Below are 20,925 nucleotides of genomic sequence, written 5' to 3'. Positions count from 1 at the left end.
TTCCTTTAGTAATTCCTTTATTAACTACAAACCAGGGTTAAAATTCCTACATTATTCACATAAGTTCCAAATTCATTGAATAAAGACAGTCCAGCGGCCAAAGGGGCCAGAAAGCCTGAGCAGTTCAGAGCTGCTGGTTTAAGACTTCAGCCAGGGCCTCACTTCATGCATCTCCCAGGGCAGCTGGAAATTTCCTTCAGGCTCCGTGGGAAGTGGCAGGAGCAGAGCTCCAGTGCAAAGACAAAGTCCTCTCAGGATTATGGTGAAACCGTACCCAACAGTCCCAGCTCAGCAGCAGGGAGGGAGCTGGGAACACCCACCTGGAAAATCAACACCATTCACCCCCAAAACTCCAGAGGAAAGATTCTTACCCTCCCCCTGCCCCAACACACAAATATTTACAGAGACACAACCAGCAAGAAGCAGAGTTTGACTCCCTTGCTGCTCCAGCAGGAGAACCCAACTCCCTCCAAAGTCACCAGGAATGTGGCCTAAAGGGATGGGAAAGCTCCAGGTCAGTTCAGCTCCTCCTTGATGGGGGTGCAGCCTGAGAAGAAGCTGATGTTGCTGTTCAGCAGCCTCTTCTTCTTCCCAAAGGGGTTCTGGTTCTCCCGGCACTCCTCGTCCCTCCCGAGCAGGGAGGCAGCGCTGCTGGGAACCTTCAGCAGCGCCTCCTGCTCTGTGATGTCCTGCAGGACCTGGGGGAAAGCAAGGGACGAGCCCTGGGGTTAGGCACTGCTGGAGTCACCCACCAGAGGCAGCCAGGCCAACCCCAAGAGTTGCTTTTTTTACTCAAGTCAGGAAAAAGATAATTTTTTGGACAAAATATCAAGACCCAGCAGGAAGAGACAGCAGTTGGAATAGAGGGTTCCCATGGGATAAGGGAATTTGTTTAGCTGAGAAATGAGATGTGTCAGGTCAGAGAGAACAGCTGAAAGTCACTTTGAACATGGACAGATGTGATTTTACCCTGCAAGCTCTTCACTTCCCCCCTTCCCTTGCTGAAGGTGCTGCAGGAAAACATGGCAAGCTGTGGTATCATTGCATTGTGGAAACTTAGGAATTCTCAACTTCCACACGAGCTGCCTGGAGCTGTGCAGAGTTTTCCAGCAGCAGCTTCTCCTCCAAGATCCTTGACTGAGCAGCTCTGCTCTCCCCTGGGAGTGAATACCTTTGTGGTTGGAGTGACACACACAGGCTGGAAGAAGCTCTCTTCTGCTTTTGTCTCCATGGGGTCTTCCAGCTTCAAGGACCCTTCCGAGTCCCTTTTGTGCTCCTCACATGTTGTGGTTTCCTGAGGGGCAGCAGAGGGTGAAGCTCTTGCAGAACCTCCATCCTTTCCCTTCCCACCACATCCCCCTGCTCTCCAGCTGGGAAGTTTTCCACAGTACAGGTTGTTGCAGCTCCATAAAATAGGCAATAATGAGAGCACTGTGGGATGTCCCTGCTCCACATCTCTGAGTTCCAAGAGCAAAATTCCCAATAGGAACATCCTCCAAAGAACATCAGTTTCTCATGAACCTTCCCACTGCTACAACCCCCTCCCCAAACCATCCCCTTCCATTCTTAAAAAGAAATCTGGGAATGAGTCAAGGTTTTGTGTTGTCTGAAGCCAAAAACACAACTTTAATTTAGTGAGTCCAAAAGGAAAACTGAAATTATTTGTCCTCAGATTTGTGGATACCAAGTGGGAACAGGAAAATCTCTGCTGTGAATCTCCAAATGTCTTTGCTGAAATGCAGAGCCTGGTCCTGCAGTGGAAAATTGTCCTCAGTTACCAGAGAGGCACTAATTAGTGACATTCACAGAGCTCCAGCAAAGTGCACCTGCTCTGCCTGGACAAACTATGCTTGTGTGGCAATTACCCCTTCATCCAGCTTTGCTCCTGCCCAAATCCAGGCCCTGCAGCCCCTGTGCCCCCCAGAGGCAGCAGCACTCACCAGACCCCTCTCCCTGTTCCTGCAGGTGGCCGGGCAGCAGCTGCAGCCGTCGGTGCATCCCAGCTTGTGCTTCCTGCAGCCACACTGCCTGTTCCCACAGCGCCCCTTGCACGAGCACTGCAGAGGGAAGGGGACCAATGGCCAGGATGCTCCTGGAATGCTCCAGGTCCTGCCAGCTGTAGCATCTCAAGGACAGGGACATCCCCAAGCTGCCCCTTGATGCGTTTCGCTGCCAGTCCTACATCCCAGAATAATTTTCTTCCTAATATCCAGAATAAAATCCTTCCACCTACAGATCATGTTCAGAATCTACAGGATAAGTACCTTCAGTGACTCAGTGCCTGACTTGAGATTATGCCAAAGGATCCCAGTTTCTATGCCACACTTCCACAAAAAGAGGGAGTCCCCACCCCAAAAGCCTCAGGAATTTCCTGAGCCCCAGGCTGAGGCTCCAGACTGACACAGATAGATGGAAGCTGAGGCTCTGTCAGCACTGGAAGCTGCAGATTCCCAAAAAGAGAACAGGGATCTACAACAGGCCATCTTAATTTTTTCTTTTTTTTTGGCATTTTTTGCCCCTGGAATTGGCTCCCTGGATGGATCTGGCTGCTGATGGGGCTGTTCCCAAAGCAGAGGCCATCTCAGGCATGGGCAGCACAACAGGACATGGGAGAAGTGACTTGGACAGGGAAAACCTGTCCAGGAATGTGTTGCTGACTGCAGACAACCTTTGCTGTGTCTGTGGGAAGATCCCAAATATCCCCAGGGACCCAAATAACCCATCCCTGCCACTTTGAGAACAGTGGAGACCCCACACCTCCCACTTGGACACAAGTAATTCCCTAACAGACACTGGACCAGGGCAGCTGGATCTTACCCCCATGAGGTTTTTCCTTCCTCCTCTGCCTGCTTTCCCAGGAAGCCACTCATCCTCCAGGTCCCCAGAGTCAGACTGCAGCTCCTCCAGATCCATCTCAGGGCTGGGTGCTCGGGGCTTGGCCGTTGTGTGCCGGCGAGCCCTGGGCTGTGACACAGCAGCACGAGGGGTTAGGCCACCAAAAATCCCACTGGTCAGATTTTAGTAACCATTATTAGGTTTGAATAAGGTCCTGTGATGTTTTATTAAGGTTTTCAGAGCCCCTCACAGCCATGAAGGTTGTGGAAAAAGGGAGGGGAAAAAAAGATCCAATTATCAGGATTAAAATCCAATCCATTTAAAGTATTAATGACAAATCCTTGGAAGTCTGAGTTGTTGTCACATCACATGATAAAAAACAAGTGTCACACTCCTGTCCAAAGAGTTTTAAATCATTTCTTCCTCCCAGCACTAAGATTTGGCTCTTTGCAAAGCAGCAAAGTTTGCCTTGCTCCATAATTTACAGACTGAGAATACTCCAGAAAAACAAATCAGGATTGTGAAGGAGGATAGAGTCAGAATTCCAGTGAGGAAACAGGCTTGGGGTTTGTTTGCCTTTTTTTTTCTTAATCAAAAACTAATGCAAGGTTTTCTTGCATTACCCTTCTGGAAAGGACTGAAGGGGCCACTTCAATGAGAAGAACAAGGTAAATGCAGCTTAGGAGAAAGCAAAAAACCACATTATCAATAACCAAGATTGACTTTTCAGGTGCAATACAAACTGTGAAATCTCTTACCTTGGGTGGAACATAATCAAAAGAAGAGTCTGGAGACTCAGGTGGCCTTTGCTGGATGTGCCTGAGCTTCTGGCCACTGGCAACTTGGAGGAGCAGCATTTTCTGTCAAAAGGGCCAAGAATTAGCTCTGCAAAAATCCATCAAACCCAACTGGCACGAGGTTCTGGTGTCTGTGCAAGGCTCTACCTGTTTCAGATTGTCATTTTCCCGGAGCAGTTCCTGGTTTTTCTCACAGATCTCCCTCATTTTTTCCAGCTCTTCCTCCTGTTTGCAGGACAAGAGGAAATTTGTTTCATTGGAGATAAATAAGAGAAAATCCCCCAGGGTTATTCCAGCCTGCACACAATCCATCCTTCTCCTAATTCCAGGTATCCCAAAGGGTTCCCCTTCCCCAGCCACCGCACCTGGAACTGGAGTCGCTCCTGCAGTTTTCTCTCCTGCTCATTCAGGGAATCCTCCAATCTCTTCTCTGCTGCTTCTTTCTGCTGGAATTGGCTGAGCAGGTACAGAACCTGCAAGCAAGTTGGAATAAACAGGGGTGAATTCCTGAAAGGGGCATTGGGCATCAAAGTCCAGGCTCAGGGAAATTTCCTGCAGCTTCCAGCACAATTCCACCCTGATCTACTTGAAAAGTGATCTTGTGCTCAGATGTAACCTCCTCATTTAAAGCAGGAGGAAAGTTACTGAAAAAACTAATTTGCACAGGACATATACAGAGATTTCTTTGGCTTTTAATAAACTGTCTGCAAAAATTAAAAAAAAACATTAGTTGATACTCAGCACCAGCTTCATTTGAGCACATCCCCCTTTGCCTTTTTCTCTGAGCAGAACTGGAGATCAGACTCCAAGATTTCCATGAGCTGAGATTCACCTTTTCCTGGTGTTGCTGTTCCTGCACCAAAATCTGATTTTGGAACTCTGCCTCCAGCTCTGCTATGTGGTTTCTCTCTTCCATCAGCATCTTCTGCACATCAGTGCAGCTGGCCTGGCTCTGCTCCAGGTTGCTCTGCAGTTTGCTCTCCTGCACTTTGGAGGTGACCAGCTGGAAAACAAGAGCAAGGGATGGCTTGGGACAGGGATTCCCTGCTGGGACAGGAGCTGCAGTGTGGAGGGGGAGCATCCCTGTAATTTCCAGCCACCCCAGGAACTGGACCAGCCCTCAGCACCAAGGAAACCAGGAGAGATTCAGAGCCAGACACCTTGGAAGTGCAAAGCAGGGAGCTCAGGGTCTTGTTCACAGCTCTGAATTCACCTCCCTTCCTGCAACACTCAGAATATTTTCCTTTTCTCCCTTTTACTTTGATTTCCAAAGTAACAGGTAATTCTGTCCTTCAGCTGCTCTTTCCCTGATCTCACACTATCCAAATTTTTCTTTTTCCCATTTCAACACCAATTCCACTGCTTCCCCTGACCTCAGCCAGCACTGCCCTTGTTTCCCTTTTTGTTCAGGAAGAATTTTAGATACTACTTCTTCTCTTCCACATTTGAAATTTGCCTTTTTGCTTTCCTATACAAGCATTTAGCTGGCATCTCCAAACCCTTATCTATTCCACTTCCCTGTTTTTCAGATTTCCAATACAGACTTGAGAAGGGAATAAACCTCCTCCTCTACAAGAGGGCTCCACTCAAATTCCTTTGGTCATTTCCTTTTGTTTGTGGCTAAGCAGACTTTCAGCCTTTGTTTCCAGGGCTAAAAGAGGAAAATGCAGGGTTTACCTCTCCCAGGAGGTACTTCAGAGCACATTTGGCCTCCAGGATGGTGGCAATGCTGTCCCAGCGCTGCTTGGCTCGATCATTGTCTGCATCCAGGAGTTTCTGCTGCAGATCTGCTATCTGAGCACTCCTGGGGAAGAATCCACAGATTTGGGGTTACAACACAGCAGAAAAGCAGGGCTGGCTTCTGGGCTAATGTTACTGCTCCCAGAATATTAAGTAAAGTAATATAAATTGAGATTTTTGCTGCTCAGTAGAGCACCTGGAGCCTGCATTGCTCCCCTGGGGAGTTTTATCTCCCAAATAAAAGTGGAGGTTTTTCCCCTCCACTCACTAACAGCACAAAACACCCAAAGCACCTGAGTATTTTCCCCACATTTCAGAAAAATGCCAGCCAGGAAAACCCACAGTTTCCCTCACCATTTGCAGTCTGTGTGTTTCACATGCTCTTCCACCTCCCAGAGGGCTGGGATGGAAATGAGGGACAAGGATGAGCTTTGTGGCAGTGCTCACCTGAGCTCCATCTCAGTTTGCAGGCTCTCAATCTGCTTGGAGATGGAGAGGTCCATGTCTGGAGGCTGCAGGTCAGCCAGGCAGTACGTGCGCCTCTGCAACCACAGCACAGGGATCCAGGGCAGGAAATCACACACACCCAGAAATCCCAGCTAGAAAAGCCTCCAGGCACCTCCCCACAGCTTCAGCTCCCCTGTTCCTTGCCAAAAGCCTTTGCTAAGGGGAGTGAGGCACTCACATCCCTCAGAATCCTTGAGGTTGGAAAAGCTCTCCCAGAGCAGAGTCCAACCATTCCTCCAACACTGGCAGGTCACCCATATCCCCAAGTGCCACATCCAGATGTTTTTTGGACACTTCCAGGGATGGTAATTCCACCATTCCCCTGGGCGGCCCATTCCAAAGCCTGACTGCCCTTTCAGGGAAAATATTTTCCAAAATTCCATTAATTACAAGTTCCTTCAGCACTTCTTGTCCCTGATGTATCAGAGGACAGGAATATTAACCCTTTCCTCCAGAAAGGCAGCCAAGGGTGGGGTCCATCCCCACCTTCTGAGGGAACAGGTCAAGCAGGAGTGAGAATAATGAATCCAGTCCTGCTGAACAGGAGGAGTGGGGTGGGAAAAGGGGAATTTCCCTCTTACCCGGAGCTTTGGAGGGGGGTTTTCTCCAGCATCTTTCTTCTCTTTCAGCTGAAGGAGCTCCTTTGCCAGGATTTTCCTGTCCTCCAGCAGGTCTGCCAGGTGTCTTCGAGCTTCCTCAGTGCTGACAAGAACCTCAACTTCATTTGAAAGCCAGCTCTGGAAAAATCACCCCCAAAACCCAATGGTTGAGCTCAGCTCCAGGACTGAACCCTGTGTGAAGGCATTTCAGAGAAACTGAATAATCCCCATTGCAATTCCCTGCTCCTCCTGCTGTGCTCCAGCCACCCAGGCCAGCAGCAAATCCCAGTTTGCCCAGTGCTGGGATGCTGTTACTCACTTTGACTCGTGCAGCAATTCCTTCCATGCCCCGATTTTGGGTCTCCTTCCGTTTATCTGCTGCCTCCTTCTGCCTCTGCAGGGCATCCTTGAGGCGTTTGTTGGCAGCTGCTGCCTGGAAAAGATCCCACAAGGAGCTGAACAGGGACTGCAAATCATCTGCTACAGCTGGAAACACCAGGGATTCCCAGCCCAGGGCAAACACTGGGACAGTGACAGCACGAGGTTAATAAATCCCAAATAATCCTGGTTTAACTCAAGGATTCTAGCCCTTGATTTATCTCCTTTGCTGCCATTCCTCCTTTAAAGAGAAGTTCCTTCTAGGCTTGAAGGCAGAAGGAAATAGCCAAAATGAGGGGTTGAAGATGCATTTCTTTTTACAAAGCCATCCTGAAAGAATTTTGAGCTTTAACCTTGTAGATCCAACCACCCAAACTCATTTCCTACTTTCTGCCTTGGGATCTGCATGGATTTGCCACAGGAACCTGGGACCCAGAGTCATTTGGCCTTCAAGGAGCAAGTTTAACTGGACTCAAAGGCTACAAGGCAGAAATGAGGATTTCTTTACAGAGAAAAAAAAAAAAAAAAAGCTTTTCTTTCCAGCCTCTAAATTCCTTTAAGGAGCAAATTTAACTGAGATCCCACAAAGACCCCAAGGCAGAAATGGGGATTTTTCTACAGAGAGAAAAGCTTTTTTTTTCCAGCCTCTAAACCTCCTTTTAGAGGTTTCTGTGTATCCTCCAGCCCCACTTGGCAGATTTCAGGGACTGGCTGGGAATTCCCAGGAGATGCTGGCTCCTCACCTCCTCTGTTTTGCGCCGGAGGACGTTGGCCTGTTTCTGGAAATCCCTCTCCAGCTTGAGGAGCTCATACTGTCTCTTCCGGTCCTGCAAGGGAAAACAGCTGGAAAAGTCACATTTTTCCATGACAAAGGAAAAGTTGCAGCCCCAAAATTCCAGCCTGAGTATCCCTGAGGAGCAGGAATTGCTGTGACACCAAACTCCACGTGAGCTGGATTTTACCAGCCTCCAGATCCAACTTTCCTCTGGAAGTTTAAAATCCTCCCATGCTGAGGCCAAACCCTACAACTTTAAATCCTTCAAATATTGACTATTTTTGCTTTTCTGCTTTAGAGCAGAGACACAGTTGTGGCAAGAGCTTGAAGATCTGCAGCCACAAACAAGTCCAAGTGGTGAAGAGTGGCAGCCACACCAGCCAAGCTTCTCTTCAAAGCATTCCCAGCTCTTCTCAGATGTTTCCCAGTTAAAGAAACCTTGCAGCCTTCAGGGAAGGAAGAGTGTGAGGGGCTGGTTGGATTTTTGCTCACCTTTTCCTTCAGCTGGATCACCTCCTTGTCCTTCTGCTGCTTCCACTGCCTGAATTTCTCAGTGTCTTCTTTCATCTGACGCATCAGCTGCACCCTTTGCTGCTTCATTTCCTGAAAAACACCAGTGGCTGGAAGAGTTATCCAGGATTTACATCCTGAAGAGCTTCAGCCTCCATTCCCCCTGGGTTTGCCAGGTGCTCCCACTCAGGACACTCTCAGAGTGCTAAAAACAGGGATTTTTTTTTTTAGGCATAAAGGGAAGACCAACACATTTTAGGGATAGCAAAGAGGAATCAAATTATTTGATTGAGGCATTAAATTAAAAATGTCAGAAGATACTTTGGACTTATTTTCCTCCCAAATTTCAGTAGTCACCTGCTTATTCTGGCCATGCAGCCACAGGAATTTTGCCAAAAACTGCTCTTTTCAGTCTGCCTAAACAGAAAATGGATTCCTGCCTGGGATTTTTTTTTTTCCCTGGGAGGATTCCTGCCTGGGATTTTTTTTTTTTTTCCTGCGATCATTCCTTACAGGGATTTTTTTTTTCCTGGAATCATTCCTGCCTGGGATTTTTTCCTGGAATTCCTGCCTGGGATTTTCTCCTGGAATTCCTGCCTGGGAGCTGCTTTGCCCACATGGCTCAGGTCAGAGGTGTGTGTGGTTGCTTACCCTGATCTCCTGGTTCAGTTTGGACACCGTGCGCTCTGTGGATTCCTTCAGCTTCAGGAGCTTGGATTGCTCATTCAGCTTCTTCTTCAGCTCATTAATTTGTGCTTCCAGCTCCTGCAGCCTTTTCCTGCGCCTCTCACTCAGCCTGGAGAGAAACAACAACAAATCCTCTCCAGCTTCAGACACACCTCATGGAAAATGTCGCCTTTGTCACCTTTGCTGCTGCTGAAAGCCCACAGGAGGCTTCTCTGCAGCTCCTGGCACATTAAAGGGACACTTTTATATCAAAAAAAGAGCTTTTACAGATGATGGAAGTGCAAGACATTGGATTTCCAGACACATTAAGAACCCCCAGAGCTGCAGGCAAAGCTCTCTTACTTGGCCTGGTTGATGTCTTTCTTTGCCATGTGCAGAGCAAGGACCAGTTCCTCCTTTTCCTTTTGCAAATTGCTGACCTCCAACTCCAGATCCTTGATATTGGTCTGGAAAGGACAAGAAGAATAAATCTCCAAATAAAAACCTTGGAAAGACACCCTGAGGCAAAGCTTTGAGACAGAGGACTCTTGAAAAATCCCACTCCTTCACATAGCAGGCTGTTAAACTACCCTTTTAAGAGCAGTGTGAGGGTCACAAGAGCTGGCCCAGCACAGTCTGGAGCTTTTGGTGGGCACAGAGTTACTGTCACATCCTGACTGGATCATTTCAGAGATGGGAGATTCCCAGCACAGCAGGGAAAACTGCCCAGCTTAAGGAATAGACCCAAATCAGAACAGGAATTGAGGAAAACAAACTGAGCAAGGAAGATTTCAGCTTTACCTGGTACTGGCACTGAATGGGCCCCAGCTGAGAATCATTTTGAGACATTTTTTTGGCCAGGGCCTCTTTCAGACTCAGGGCTTTGTTGAGCTCCAGCAGCTCCCTGGAGAGCTGTGCCTGGCGCAGGGCGTGCTGGGTGCTGAAGTCATTGGAGGCTCTCTTGGACTCCTGGCCCAAGTCTGCTTCCTGCAGGAGACACAGCCATGAGGAGAGGCCAATCCAGAGCCCCTGATTCACTTCATCTCTGTTTCTACAGAGCTTCAAACTCATTTTTATGTAAAAAACTAGAAACGCAGAAATGACAACAGGTTCTTGACGTTGAACACATTGAGTTTAAAACAGCACAGACAAGAAGGATGATTTATTAAGCACTTGGGTTAGAAAATTAGCAGGAGGGAGCAGAAAAAAGTGATGAGGAGATAAAACCATATTCTAGTGAGGCGTGCAATGCTGAGCCTCTCACTTACACCTGGAGAATCTTGTTCAGAGTTTGGCAGCTCTGCAGCAGCTTCTGTAGAGGCAGTGTTGTCACTCTGATGGACAGAGAAGAAGATTTGGGTGAAAAGGGAAATATGAAATAAAATGAAGTAAATAACAGTCTGTTGGCGCATTATGTCAAAGCACAATGTGATTCTCTTCTAGCCAGAGCTTCACTGGAAGGAGACCATCATCCTCCTCCTTGTCTGGCTGGAAAAGCCATTCTTTGAAATCTTCCCTGAACTCCAGCACTGGAGAGAACAGGAAGAGGAGGAGGAGAGAACAGAGGAATGTCCAGTGACAGAAAACTGAAATTCCTCCATTAGACAAAAGCCTGGAAGCTTCTATTTAACAATGTCAGATCCCTGCAATTTACACTGTCCATAAAAATCACCAAGTTTAGAACACTCCATCCAATTTAGGGAGTGTAAGTCCAAGCCAAGCTCCAGCATCAGGCTTTTTCAGGTAGAAATGAAAATGCCCTCATTGGGGCAAACATTGCTTTGTTTCATTTCTTGGCATGGATTTACATGGGTTTTCCTCCTTCCCCCAAGGAGCAACACTAAAGCACAACAGGACAGTTCTGAAGTGGATCTCAAGATTCTTTTTACACTTTTAACTCCTTGAGGGAAGTTGTTGGAGTGGAATCCCAGACTTCCTCAGTAAATTGATGACTCCCCCCTCCCTGGGTTCAGCCTTACCTGCAGCTCAGCCAGCACCTGCTGCAGGTCCCGGATCACCTCCACATTTTCCTTTAATTCCTCATTTTCCACAGTCTCCACCAGCTTCTGCAGATCTAGCTTGCACCTGGAAACAAGGGAACAAGTCCATGGCAATTTTGGGCCAGGGAAGAACAACTTTCCCCACTCAACCTCTGAATAAATTCTGGATGAACAAATCCCAGCTGATTTGATCAGTTTATCCCACTGAAAACATTGAATTCCCAGGAGAAGGGTGTAGGGACACTTACACAGCATGGTGCTGGAGCTGCTCTAGTTTTGCATTCATCTTCTCATTTTCTTGCTCTGTCTAAAAGAAATTAGAGTTATATTCAATTGTAGAAGAATCCAGGAATCAGCTGATTAATTTGCAGCAAAAGTTTGGCAGTGTAAAAAATCAATGCACTGAAAGATCTTTCATGGTCAGGGCCACCAGTTTGGATTTCACACCAATTTTTTCAGGGATAGACACTGCAGGCAATAATATTTAAAATATTAAAATAAAACATTTGAAGCATTAAAAAGCTGAAAGATTCAAGTCTTGTTTTCCCAAAAGGAAACTAAAGGCCAACAGATTCTGGCAGGTTTTTGGTTCTGATTGCTTTGGAATCAATGTGAAAGGAGCATTTAAGAGAGATTCTCAGTATATCATAAATAAAGGAAGTGCTGTTGATTTACTCCCAGCAATTTAGAGCTTTCCTGGGATAACTGAACTCACCAGGATGATCCTCTCCAGCATCTGTGCTGTTTGCCCAGCAGCCTCACTCAGCCCCTGGCTCAGCTTCTGGTTCTCCTCCTGCAGGGATTGGTTCTTCTCCATCAGGGACTGGAGGCTCTCTGAGGGGGCCAAACCACTGCAACAGCAAGGAGCAGTTGGGTGTGACTTTGGGCTTTGGGACAGCACTGAAGACACCTCCAAAATTATTATTATTCCCTAAACAGTTTACAATAAATAGCCCAGAATGGTTTGGGAGTGGAAGGATCTTAAAGATCTTCCAGCCCCATCCTTGCCAGGGTAGGGACATCTTCCACAGACCAGGCTGCTCCATGTTCTGTCCATGCCTTGGACACTTCCAGAATGCAGGAAAAAACCTCCAAACAGAGGCTGTGAACTCCATGTACTTGGTTTTGAAACATCCCCAGAACACAACACCTGCACAATCCAACTCTGTGCCAGATTTTGTGCTTTAAAGGATAATGGAGGTGGGACTGCCAGAGGAGTGAGGAGAACAGGGATGGATGGGTCTCAGAGACAGGAATTTATTCAGGAGGTGTTTCCTGCTTGCATTTTTACCTCCTGCAACAGATTTTTTCAACCATGAGATGCTGTCTACTAAACTAAATATCCCAGGGAATTCCAGTAAGGTTGACAAAAGGGGTGGGGGGGAAGCAACCAATTTTGTTCTTTCCTCTCTCCACAGCACTGCCCAGAGCTAAGGAGACCCAGAGACTTCTGGAGTGTGATAAATACATATCCATAGGACATCAAATAACAAATCTTACTTGAGAGCCACAGGCAGGGTCCCTCCATGAGCCTGGAGCAGCAACACCTGGAGCTGTTGGACCTGCAAACACAAATAATTATTGTTTGTAAATGTAGCAGCTGCATGGACCCTTGGTATTCCTGACCCCTCTGCTCCATAATTCTCCTTTTGCCACAGTCTGAGGAAAGGAGTGCTGTTGTTACAGCATTTCAAGCCATTTCTCTCTGGGGTCACTCCAGGGAAAACTCTTCCCTTCCCACCGTGCTGGGCACAGACAGATGTCAGGAAAGCACCAAACCATCTCTGTACTTCTAATTGTGCCTGTAGCTCACCAGGCAATGATTTGTTGGGTGAAAGGGAAGTTTAAACCATTTAAACCATCACCACTTTTCCCTGGCTGCAGGAAAACTCCAAGAAATTTCTCCATCTCCCCTTCCCAGCCATCTCCAGTGACACAGCAAAGCACATTAGGGATGATTTGCATTTTTTTGTGAGCTTGTGCCTTCCCTTGGGGTTTTTGCTGAGCTCAGAACATGAGGGATGTCCCAGTACCTGCTGCTTCAGCTGGTGCAGCTCAGCTGCCTGGGGGTCCACGTTGACAATGGGTTTGTTTTTGATTTTCCTGGCCCTGTCAGCATAACGCAGAGTGTTCAGGGTCTCCTCCAGGTTGGAATCTGCTGGGCTCACACAGGCGATCATCAGCGTGTGGCTGTTCCCACCCAGCGAGTCTGGGAAGGAAAAGAAACAGTGTCAAAGTATCAGGGCAACAATGACACTGAAATGTCAGATTCAAGGGTTCCAACCATGAGTGCACCTCCAAAACGCAGATTAAACAGCTCACTCATTACTTTCTCCTCTGCCCACTCAGTTTTGTATTAAAGTGGGTTTTTAAAAGCCAAAATCAGGGTTTGAAACTAAATATTTCACCCCAGAAGCCCCAGTTATTGCCCTAATAAATAACTTCTTTATGCCATGTCTAGCCTGGCTCTTTCAGATTTGCTCCTTCCTCCTTCCCCCCAGTAATAAGAATTCCATGAATATCCAGAATTTTCACCAATTAAAAGAATTATTGGGTAAGAAGAGATCACAAAGCTGCATGGAACTTCATCCTTTGGTTTTATACAAATTGGCTCCTTAGAGCTACTGATCACAAAAAAAAAAAAAAAAAGGGTTCTACATCCAACCCAATCAAGGTTTTAATGAGGTACTTTCAGACATGGAAAATACTGAAGGGCTTTTGCACCAAATTATGCAGTTACCATAAAAACCCCAGTAATTTCATTACTAAAGCTGTGCCCAAATTAAAGACTAGCTTAAATAAAATGCATTAAAAGACAAATCCCAGTTATTGAAAAATAAAGACCAGCTATGCAGGCTAAGAAAACAAATCCCAGGGAAAGCACAGACAGCTGGAGCTTCATTCTGGCTGTGACATCACCCAGGGAGTTGCTATAATTAAGGTACAATAACAGATCTCTGCTCCCAGACTTCTCCTTCTCCCCACTAAAAATAAGCCCTGAATTTGTCTTGTTTCCTCCTGTCACACAAAGTGCAGGAGAGCAAGATTTGTTTTGAGTTCATCACACTGCATTTGCAACCTAAAATAAGAGTCCAGGAAAGGCCTGGCATCAGTGAGGAATTAAACAAACAAATAAATCCCTTTGCAGCAGCAGCTCTGAGCTGGGGAGTTTCCTCCTGCTTTGTTATTTAAACAACACCTGTAAGTTTAGGCTTTGTCATCATCTTCTCTCACCTTGCAGCAGCCTGGTCAGCTTAGAGTCTCTGTAAGGGACAAACCCTCCCTTTTTATTCTCCTCTCCCAGAGCACTGATGACATTCCCCAGGCACAGGAGGCCTCTGTTGATGTTGATTCCTGCAGACAAAGCTCACAGTGAGCACAGCCACCTCAACAGCTCCAAACTCATTTCCTGCCTTTATTAAAACTTCAACAAGGTTAAAAAAGCAGATTAAAGGTTAAGAGAAGTGCTTTGCTCTTTTATTAACTCCCAAGTGAGAAGAAACCCAAACTCCACCACTCCCAGCTCACAGACCTTCTTTGAGTCTGTCTCCCTCAGCCTTGGTCTTCTTTTGTCTCTCAGAGCCAGCAAGATCCACCAGGTGTAGCTTGCAGTGAAAACTGCAATTCCTAGGGCAGAAAGAAATTCTTTTACACTCCCAGGTGGAAAAGGAGCAGCCCAGGAGCTAAAAATTCAGAGAGTCAAAACCTGAGCAGCCCTGAGAAGCACAGCTCAGCACCAGGATGAGGAAATTTTGGGGAAGTCACTATCATCAGCTGCACAGTGACACTCACTTGTCATTTTTCTTCCTCTGATCAATGCAGATGGTGAAGATGGCATGGGATCTGGAGGACTGGGAATTCATGGCTGTGGATCCCACAGTTCTGGAATTGTTCCCCTGCTCCAGGCAGGACACAGTATCTTGGGCACAGGTGACATTTCTTTCTGTCAACCCCACAATCTGTAGCCAGGAAGGAAACATTGTTTATCTTCTGCTTCCTCTTCATCCCACCTGGGATCAGAAAAATCTCCCTGCACCTCAGACTATGCCAATCAATCTCAAAAATCAGTGTCACCTCCAGCCAGAAGCCTGGCATGAAAACTCCCAGGAAAAACTGGCTCTAAATTTCACTTCACATCACCTGTTCCTAAACATCCCCAAGTTCCCCTGCCTGTTCCAGAGCCAGCTGGGCTCTGGGATGGAGACAGAGCTCCGGGGACAAATCCATGGATATCCTAGGCCAAGCTGGGAGCTGTGCAGTGACAGGAAGGGGCTGCTGGGGAGGGGATTTGTGTGAATAAAGGATTAGAGAGGCAGCTCCCAGGGGCACAAACCAGAGAGGGGATGAGCAGGAAGGACTGGATGTGCTCATTGGCAAGCTGTGCTTTCCCTGAGGATCCATCCCCCTGGATCTCTCTGTGCTGCTTCCAACAAGTGGATGAGCCCCACCCCACAGCTTTAGGGATGACAGAAAACTCCACAAAAACCCCTTCAGCCCCCACCCCCAGCAGGGCACACCTTGATGCCTTCCTTGGGATCCTCCCGGATGCTGAGCTGGGAACGCTCCCGGGAGGGGCACAGCAGGTCCAGGATGTCCTCATTGTAAATCTGGAAGCAGCAGAGGAGCAGCTCAGAGTTACCAGCCAAAGAAAGGGGTGGTTATGCTGAAATAAGGGCTGATTTGGCATCACATTTTATTCATTTCACCTTTAGAGAAAGACACTTTGAACCAGAAAGGACTGACAAAACCTCCTGGAGTCTGAGGGGTTGATTTAACCAATATCTGTTACCTAAAGGAGGCGACCTCAAAACTCCCTTTATTCCTAACTTGACAAAAACTAAACTTTTACCTCCAGATAAGAAACTTTGAGGATGAACTCCCAATCCTGCCTTTGCTGTTTCTCCTCAAAGAGCAGCTTGATGACCCTGGGGATGACCCCCACGCTGGGCTCATACTCCTGGTTGGCAGTGTAGGTGCCCCCCATGGAATAGGTTTTCCCTGACCCCGTCTGTCCGTAGGCCAAGACAGTGGCATTGTACCCTGAGGGAACAAAGGGCACAAGGATGAGTCACATGGGGATAGAAAGCTGCATATTTGAAAACCACTCTTCCAGAAAAATCATCAGTTTTAAGCATAGATCACAGTCAGGAACACCGAAGAAAGAAAAAAAAAAAAAAAAAAAAAAAAAGGCAATGAAAACTCCATAAAGCACAGACAAAATGATTATTTCAGCTCTTTTTTTAAGAGTGGATGCTTTATTAGAGCTAATCAGAAACACAAATTCTCTGCCCTCCCAGCTCCACTGCAGCATCCTGGAGCAGGGTGTTTAACAATCCATTGTTATTCTTAAGGACTGAAAGGGGCTTTTTATAAGGGCTTGGAGTGACAGGACAAGGGAGAATGGCTTCCCACTGCTACAGGAATATTGGGAAGGAATTATTTCCTGTGAGGGTGACGAGCTGTGAGCTGTGGCTGTCCCTGGATCCCTGGAAGTGTCCAATCCCAGGCTGGTTGCTTGGAGCAACCTGGGATGGTGGAAGACGGCACAGGATGGACTTTAAGGTCCCTTCAGACCCAAACTCTTCTGGTATCCATGAAAATTCACACAGGCAGCCTCAGGGAACACACCCCCCTCGTTCTGTGGAGAAAAACAGGCTCCAAAGCAGCAAAATCTGGAACAAACCTTTGAAGAGGCCTCGGACCAGAGGCGACACCGCAGTGTTGAAAACCTCCTCCTGCTCCACGGACGGGTCGAACACGTAGTCGTAGGTGAAGGCCTTGTCATTGCCCACCACGACCTGCGGGGGAGAGGGACGGGGCAGCGCTGGGAGCCGGCCCCGGGCTGCGGGAGCCCCGGGAGCCCCCGAGCCTCACCTGCGGCTCGCCGGGCACGAAGGACAGGCACATCCGGCAGCCCTCGCTGGTCTCCTTGGGCACCAGCGGCCGGCAGCGCAGCGCCACGCGCACCGGGATGCCCTTCTCGTCCTCCCGCACCATGGCCGGCCTGCGGGACACGAGCGCCGTGAGGGGAGCGGGGACGGAGCGGGGGAGGAGGGGGGTGCAGCGGCCCTGCCGGGGCTCGGGGTGGAGCGGAAGCCCCGGGCCAGGAGCGGAGGAGGAGGAGCGGGCCCGGCCTGGCCCTGCCCGGTGTCGCGGGGCGGCCTCGGGACTGACCTGGAACTGCCGCCGCCCGTTCCAATGGCGGCGCCGCAACGGCCGCCGTTCAAACCGGGCCGCGCGCCGCCGCGGCCAATCACCGAGCGGGGCTGCAGAACAGCCAATCGTGGGGCTGAACGTCACCGGGAGGCGGGGCCACAACCAATCGCAGAGCTGTACGTCACTAGAGGCGGGGCACCGCGAGGGGCGGGGCGAGGGGCGGGGCGGAGCCAATGGCGGGCGGGTGCGTCAGGCGGGAGGCGGGGCGGAGCTGGCGGCGCGGCCAATCGCAGCGCGGTGCGTCGCTGGCGGGGCGCGTCCCGGGCGCGGCGCAGCGGCAGCATGGAGGGCCGGGTGCCCTACGATGACTTCCCGGTGGTTTTCCTGCCGCCCTACGAGAGCCCGCCCGCCTGGGTCCCGCCGCACGAGGTCAGCCCGGCACGGGGGGAGCGGGGGGACGGCCGGGGGCGGCGGCGGTGGCTGTGGGGCCCCGGCGGGCGGGGGAGCGCGGCCCGGCCCCGGCTGAGCCGCCGCGCGTCCCCCGCAGCGCGTCTATCACCCCGACTACAACAACGAGCTCACGCAGTTCCTGCCCCGCACCATCGTCCTCAAGAAGCCGCCCGGGGCGCAGGTGAGGCGGTGTCGCGGTGTCGCGTTCACGGACGCGTTTCCCGGTTAATAAAGGCGCTGGGATTGCGATATTCCCGACTGGCAGCGTCCTGGCGCAGGGTGGCAGCTTCCAAGGCGGTGGGTAAGGGGAGGGGTTGTTCCCTGTTATAAATGAGAAACAGAAGTCCCGATATCTAGCAAAATTTAGATAGTTTTATTTTATATAGACAGAGCAAGCAGCGCTGGGGAGGCAGAGGGGTCACTGCCCACTCCGTGCTCCACCGAACTGTGGTTTGAGGCTCCCTTTTTACAGCATGGTTTCCTTGTAGTCATCAGTCATTGTTATTTTTTGTTGTCATAATTCTGCCAGGTAAGCACTGGTGGTTCGTGGGATCGCTGGACGATGTGAGTCTCTAGACAATTTGCAAGTCCCATAGATAACCATCTGCTCTTGGTAGATAAGGAAATGGCAGAAGTTGGGAAGTCTGGTCTTAGGGATAGGCTGCAATTGGTTACACTAAGGCAGGAAACCTGATTTTGCAGAATCTGTTGGGCTGTGTGAAAGCCTTGTTTTGCAAGCTGTCTCAGTAGATACAACTTATTTAGAAACATTATATTCATAACAGGAGGATTTAAACCAAAATGATTTAATCATATATTTCCCTTTCTTTTGAGTCATGCTTCATTTCAGACCTAAGTATTCTGGTTTATACAAACCCTAATACTTTTATTATTAACACGAATCTTTTATCAGTTATCACATTCCTGATGTGGTATCCTGGGATGTGGAGGTGCTGGGAACGGGGTTCCTCAGGTATTCCCGGTGGAATTAGGAGAGAGGGGCTGGTGCTGCTGCCTGGCTGAGCACTGCAGCCACGCCTTGGATCCATCCTGGAGACAGAGCAGGGAGGAGGGTCTGGGGAATTGGACAGGGAGAATTCCCTGGGGAATGGAAAAAGAATTGGTCCAAGGGAAGGATCCTGGTGACTGCATTTCCCTGCTGGTTTTTCCCACAGCTGGGCTTCAACATCCGTGGAGGAAAAGCCTCGCAGTTGGGAATCTTCATCTCCAAGGTGTGTCCGTGCTTGGGCCATTCCTGGCTTGTGGGAGCAGGGAGGCTCGGGGCTGGGATTTGCCACAACGCCCTCAGAACATCCTGCACCACTCCCTGATCTCCTCCTAGCCCCTGGAATTGCTCCCTGGGGCCGTGTGGGAGGGGAGCTGTGGCAGATCCAGCGCTGCCATCCCTGCTCTCCCTTCCAGGTGATTCCCGACTCGGATGCTCACAGGGCTGGGCTGCAGGAGGGGGACCAGGTGCTCTCAGTGAATGATGTGGATTTCCAGGATATTGAGCACAGCAAGGTGAGTGCTGGGATGGGGAATCCACCTCCTTCCAGCTTTTCAGCCCAGCACAGAACCCATGGAATGCTCTTTCCTTGTTTTCCAGGCTGTGGAGATCCTGAAGACGGCACGGGAGATCACCATGCGTGTCCGGTACTTCCCCTACAGTAAGTGCCCAGTCCTGGAATGCTCCTTGGGAAGCAAGCTTCCATAAATCCCTGCCCATTCCACCCCAGTTTTGCAGCCCAAGGTCACTGACTGCTGATTTGGCACCACATCAGGGTAATGAGGCCTGGCTTCATCTGCCCACACAGGAAAACTTGGAGAGCAGGAAGGTGGGATGGTTGGAAAAGTTAATATAGAGCTCATAAATTTAAGCTAATTATCCTTGAATAACAAGTGCCAGTGGTGAATGTCCCTCACTAAGGATGTTTGAATTGTGAAGAACTGGGTTAATTCCCAGTTTCTGCTACTGCACCCATAAAGTTCCAAGATTTGAGGGATAAAAAGGGGAGAAGTCAAGCCAAACCAGAATTTTTCATAACATGGAAAGTGGCCATTAAGAAGAAAAAAAAAAGGAGTAGGGGAAGAGGGGGTTTCAAACAAATAATTTCAAACAAGTAATTTTGTTCTAAGTGCCCTAAAATCACTTTGAAAGGACTGGTGGAGGTGCACTTTTAAAGCCAGAGGGTCTCAAACACTGCCTCCACTTGGGAATGTGTGTTTTCCTGAACATTTTGGGTAATTCCCCCTGGCTATCATCCTCTCCTTGTCCCTCCCTCCCAGATTACCAGCGGCAGAAGGAACGGACAGTTCACTAACAGGGAGCTCCATCCTGCCAAAACCTCTCCACTCCTCTTTCCCAACGTCTGAGATGACTCCTCACCTTTCAGCTTTCACTGGAGGCACCACTGTCCTGCACAGGATCAGCTCTTTCCCACGTGGAGAGATGCCAAGGGGCTCATTTGGCTGGAAGATGGATGGGGATTGAGGCTGTGCTCCTGGGAATGGGTGTTGGGAAAAGCTGGTGGGAAGTGGGTCCTGGGGGCAGCTGCTCCAGCAGCATCAAGATTTTAGCAAGACTTCAGTTAAGTGATTTCTGGGCTGGTTCTGGGTCCTTTGATCCTGGTTGTTGAGCATTCCTGAGCAGAGCACAGGCATTGTCCTCCAAGGAATTCACCTGTTCCACTCTTGTGCCATGGAATTCTTTCCTTCTCTTGTGTCCCACCTCTGCATTGCTGGGTTTGCTGGGAATTCCAGGAGTAAAATCCAGCCCCAGTCTGTGCACAGCTCTGGCTGTTTGTGCCTCTCTGCTGATAAAACCCCCACAATATAGGGCTGGAATGTTTGAAAATGTTAATTACCAAGGAAATGTTAATTATCAGCAAATCCAGGGGCAAATGCCCGGTGGGATCACATTGTAATGGCTTCAGGACAACCCTGGCTCTGGCCTTCTCTTCCTTGTAGTGTTTTCCACTTTTTCTGTAAAAACAATCAATAAATCAAGTACAGCAGCTTGAATTCAGCTTTTTGAATTCCCACTCAGGAAGTCTGTGTGGAGGTTGGGATGTACCCACCATGAGCACCATTCCAAGGAAATGCTGGGACAAGGCTCAGCTCCAGTCACCCTTGCAGCCTGCAGGAGAAAATTTGGGATCTGCAGCTGTGTCAGGGGCTTTTTCCACTGGCTCTGCTGGAAATCAGCCCCTGATTAACCTGGAGTGTGTTCCAGCACTGCCAGGAAGGAGCAAGGCAAGATTTTGGCTGTGGCAGCTCCAGCACAACTCCAGGAGCAGGGCAGGACACTGAGCCAGGCTGGGAGTGAGGAAAAGACAGGAAAAGAGATTTTCACTCAGAATTTAAAATTAGCTTTTCCACCAAGGGAATGAACATCCTGGGAGCCCTGGAAGGGGATGAAGACCTCTTGTACCACCTGTCTGGTCTCACCCTGGTTTCCCAGAATCAATTATGTTCCATTGGGAAAGAGGAGCTCTCTCCACAGGGAGCTGCAG

General features: G+C 49.1%; 2 protein-coding genes across 2 annotated transcripts; one reads left to right on the top strand and one right to left on the bottom strand.

Annotated features, from left to right (window-relative positions):
• KIF4A (kinesin family member 4A) lies at positions 1–17,048 on the bottom strand. Its single transcript, XM_056491518.1, has 31 exons — positions 16,982–17,048; positions 16,682–16,811; positions 16,491–16,605; positions 15,657–15,847; positions 15,325–15,414; positions 14,600–14,766; positions 14,340–14,434; positions 14,042–14,161; positions 12,841–13,016; positions 12,308–12,369; positions 11,523–11,658; positions 11,056–11,114; positions 10,787–10,892; positions 10,076–10,141; positions 9,609–9,794; positions 9,171–9,274; positions 8,793–8,937; positions 8,124–8,234; positions 7,600–7,683; positions 6,798–6,911; positions 6,461–6,616; positions 5,820–5,914; positions 5,310–5,436; positions 4,465–4,635; positions 3,998–4,105; positions 3,780–3,857; positions 3,594–3,695; positions 2,818–2,964; positions 1,941–2,057; positions 1,172–1,294; positions 1–698 (listed from the first exon to the last, which is right to left on the bottom strand). Exons 2-31 carry the CDS (start codon positions 16,802–16,804, stop codon positions 516–518), a joined length of 3,657 nt encoding a protein of 1,218 aa, XP_056347493.1. The 5' UTR covers positions 16,805–16,811; positions 16,982–17,048; the 3' UTR covers positions 1–515.
• A 172-nt stretch (positions 17,049–17,220) lies between these two features.
• On the top strand, positions 17,221–20,434 carry PDZD11 (PDZ domain containing 11). The gene is made up of 6 exons (XM_056491517.1): positions 17,221–17,392; positions 17,511–17,594; positions 18,589–18,645; positions 18,836–18,934; positions 19,020–19,080; positions 19,700–20,434. Exons 1-6 carry the CDS (start codon positions 17,306–17,308, stop codon positions 19,732–19,734), a joined length of 423 nt encoding a protein of 140 aa, XP_056347492.1. The 5' UTR covers positions 17,221–17,305; the 3' UTR covers positions 19,735–20,434.
• Positions 20,435–20,925: the final 491 nt, after the last annotated feature.

Source organism: Oenanthe melanoleuca, chromosome 4A, assembly GCF_029582105.1.
Source record: "Oenanthe melanoleuca isolate GR-GAL-2019-014 chromosome 4A, OMel1.0, whole genome shotgun sequence".
Classification (NCBI taxonomy): Eukaryota; Metazoa; Chordata; class Aves; order Passeriformes; family Muscicapidae; genus Oenanthe; species Oenanthe melanoleuca.
Note: the sequence above shows the minus strand (reverse complement) of the source record. Positions and strands in the feature narration are given on the sequence as shown.

What these genes read in the sequence shown, in the direction of transcription:
- KIF4A (XM_056491518.1), bottom strand. Translation starts at nt 16,804, where the DNA reads ATGGTGCGGGAGGACGAGAAGGGCATCCCGGTGCGCGTGGCGCTGCGC. An exon ending in CAGAGGAAGAAAAATGACAA is followed by an intron (nt 14,435 to 14,599) that starts GTGAGTGTCACT and finishes TTTCTGCCCTAG; the next exon opens with GAATTGCAGTTTTCACTGCA. An exon ending in TCCGGCGCAAAACAGAGGAG is followed by an intron (nt 6,912 to 7,599) that starts GTGAGGAGCCAG and finishes GATCTTTTCCAG; the next exon opens with GCAGCAGCTGCCAACAAACG.
- PDZD11 (XM_056491517.1), top strand. Translation starts at nt 17,306, where the DNA reads ATGGAGGGCCGGGTGCCCTACGATGACTTCCCGGTGGTTTTCCTGCCG. An exon ending in AGAAGCCGCCCGGGGCGCAG is followed by an intron (nt 17,595 to 18,588) that starts GTGAGGCGGTGT and finishes TTTTTCCCACAG; the next exon opens with CTGGGCTTCAACATCCGTGG. An exon ending in TGTCCGGTACTTCCCCTACA is followed by an intron (nt 19,081 to 19,699) that starts GTAAGTGCCCAG and finishes CCTCCCTCCCAG; the next exon opens with ATTACCAGCGGCAGAAGGAA.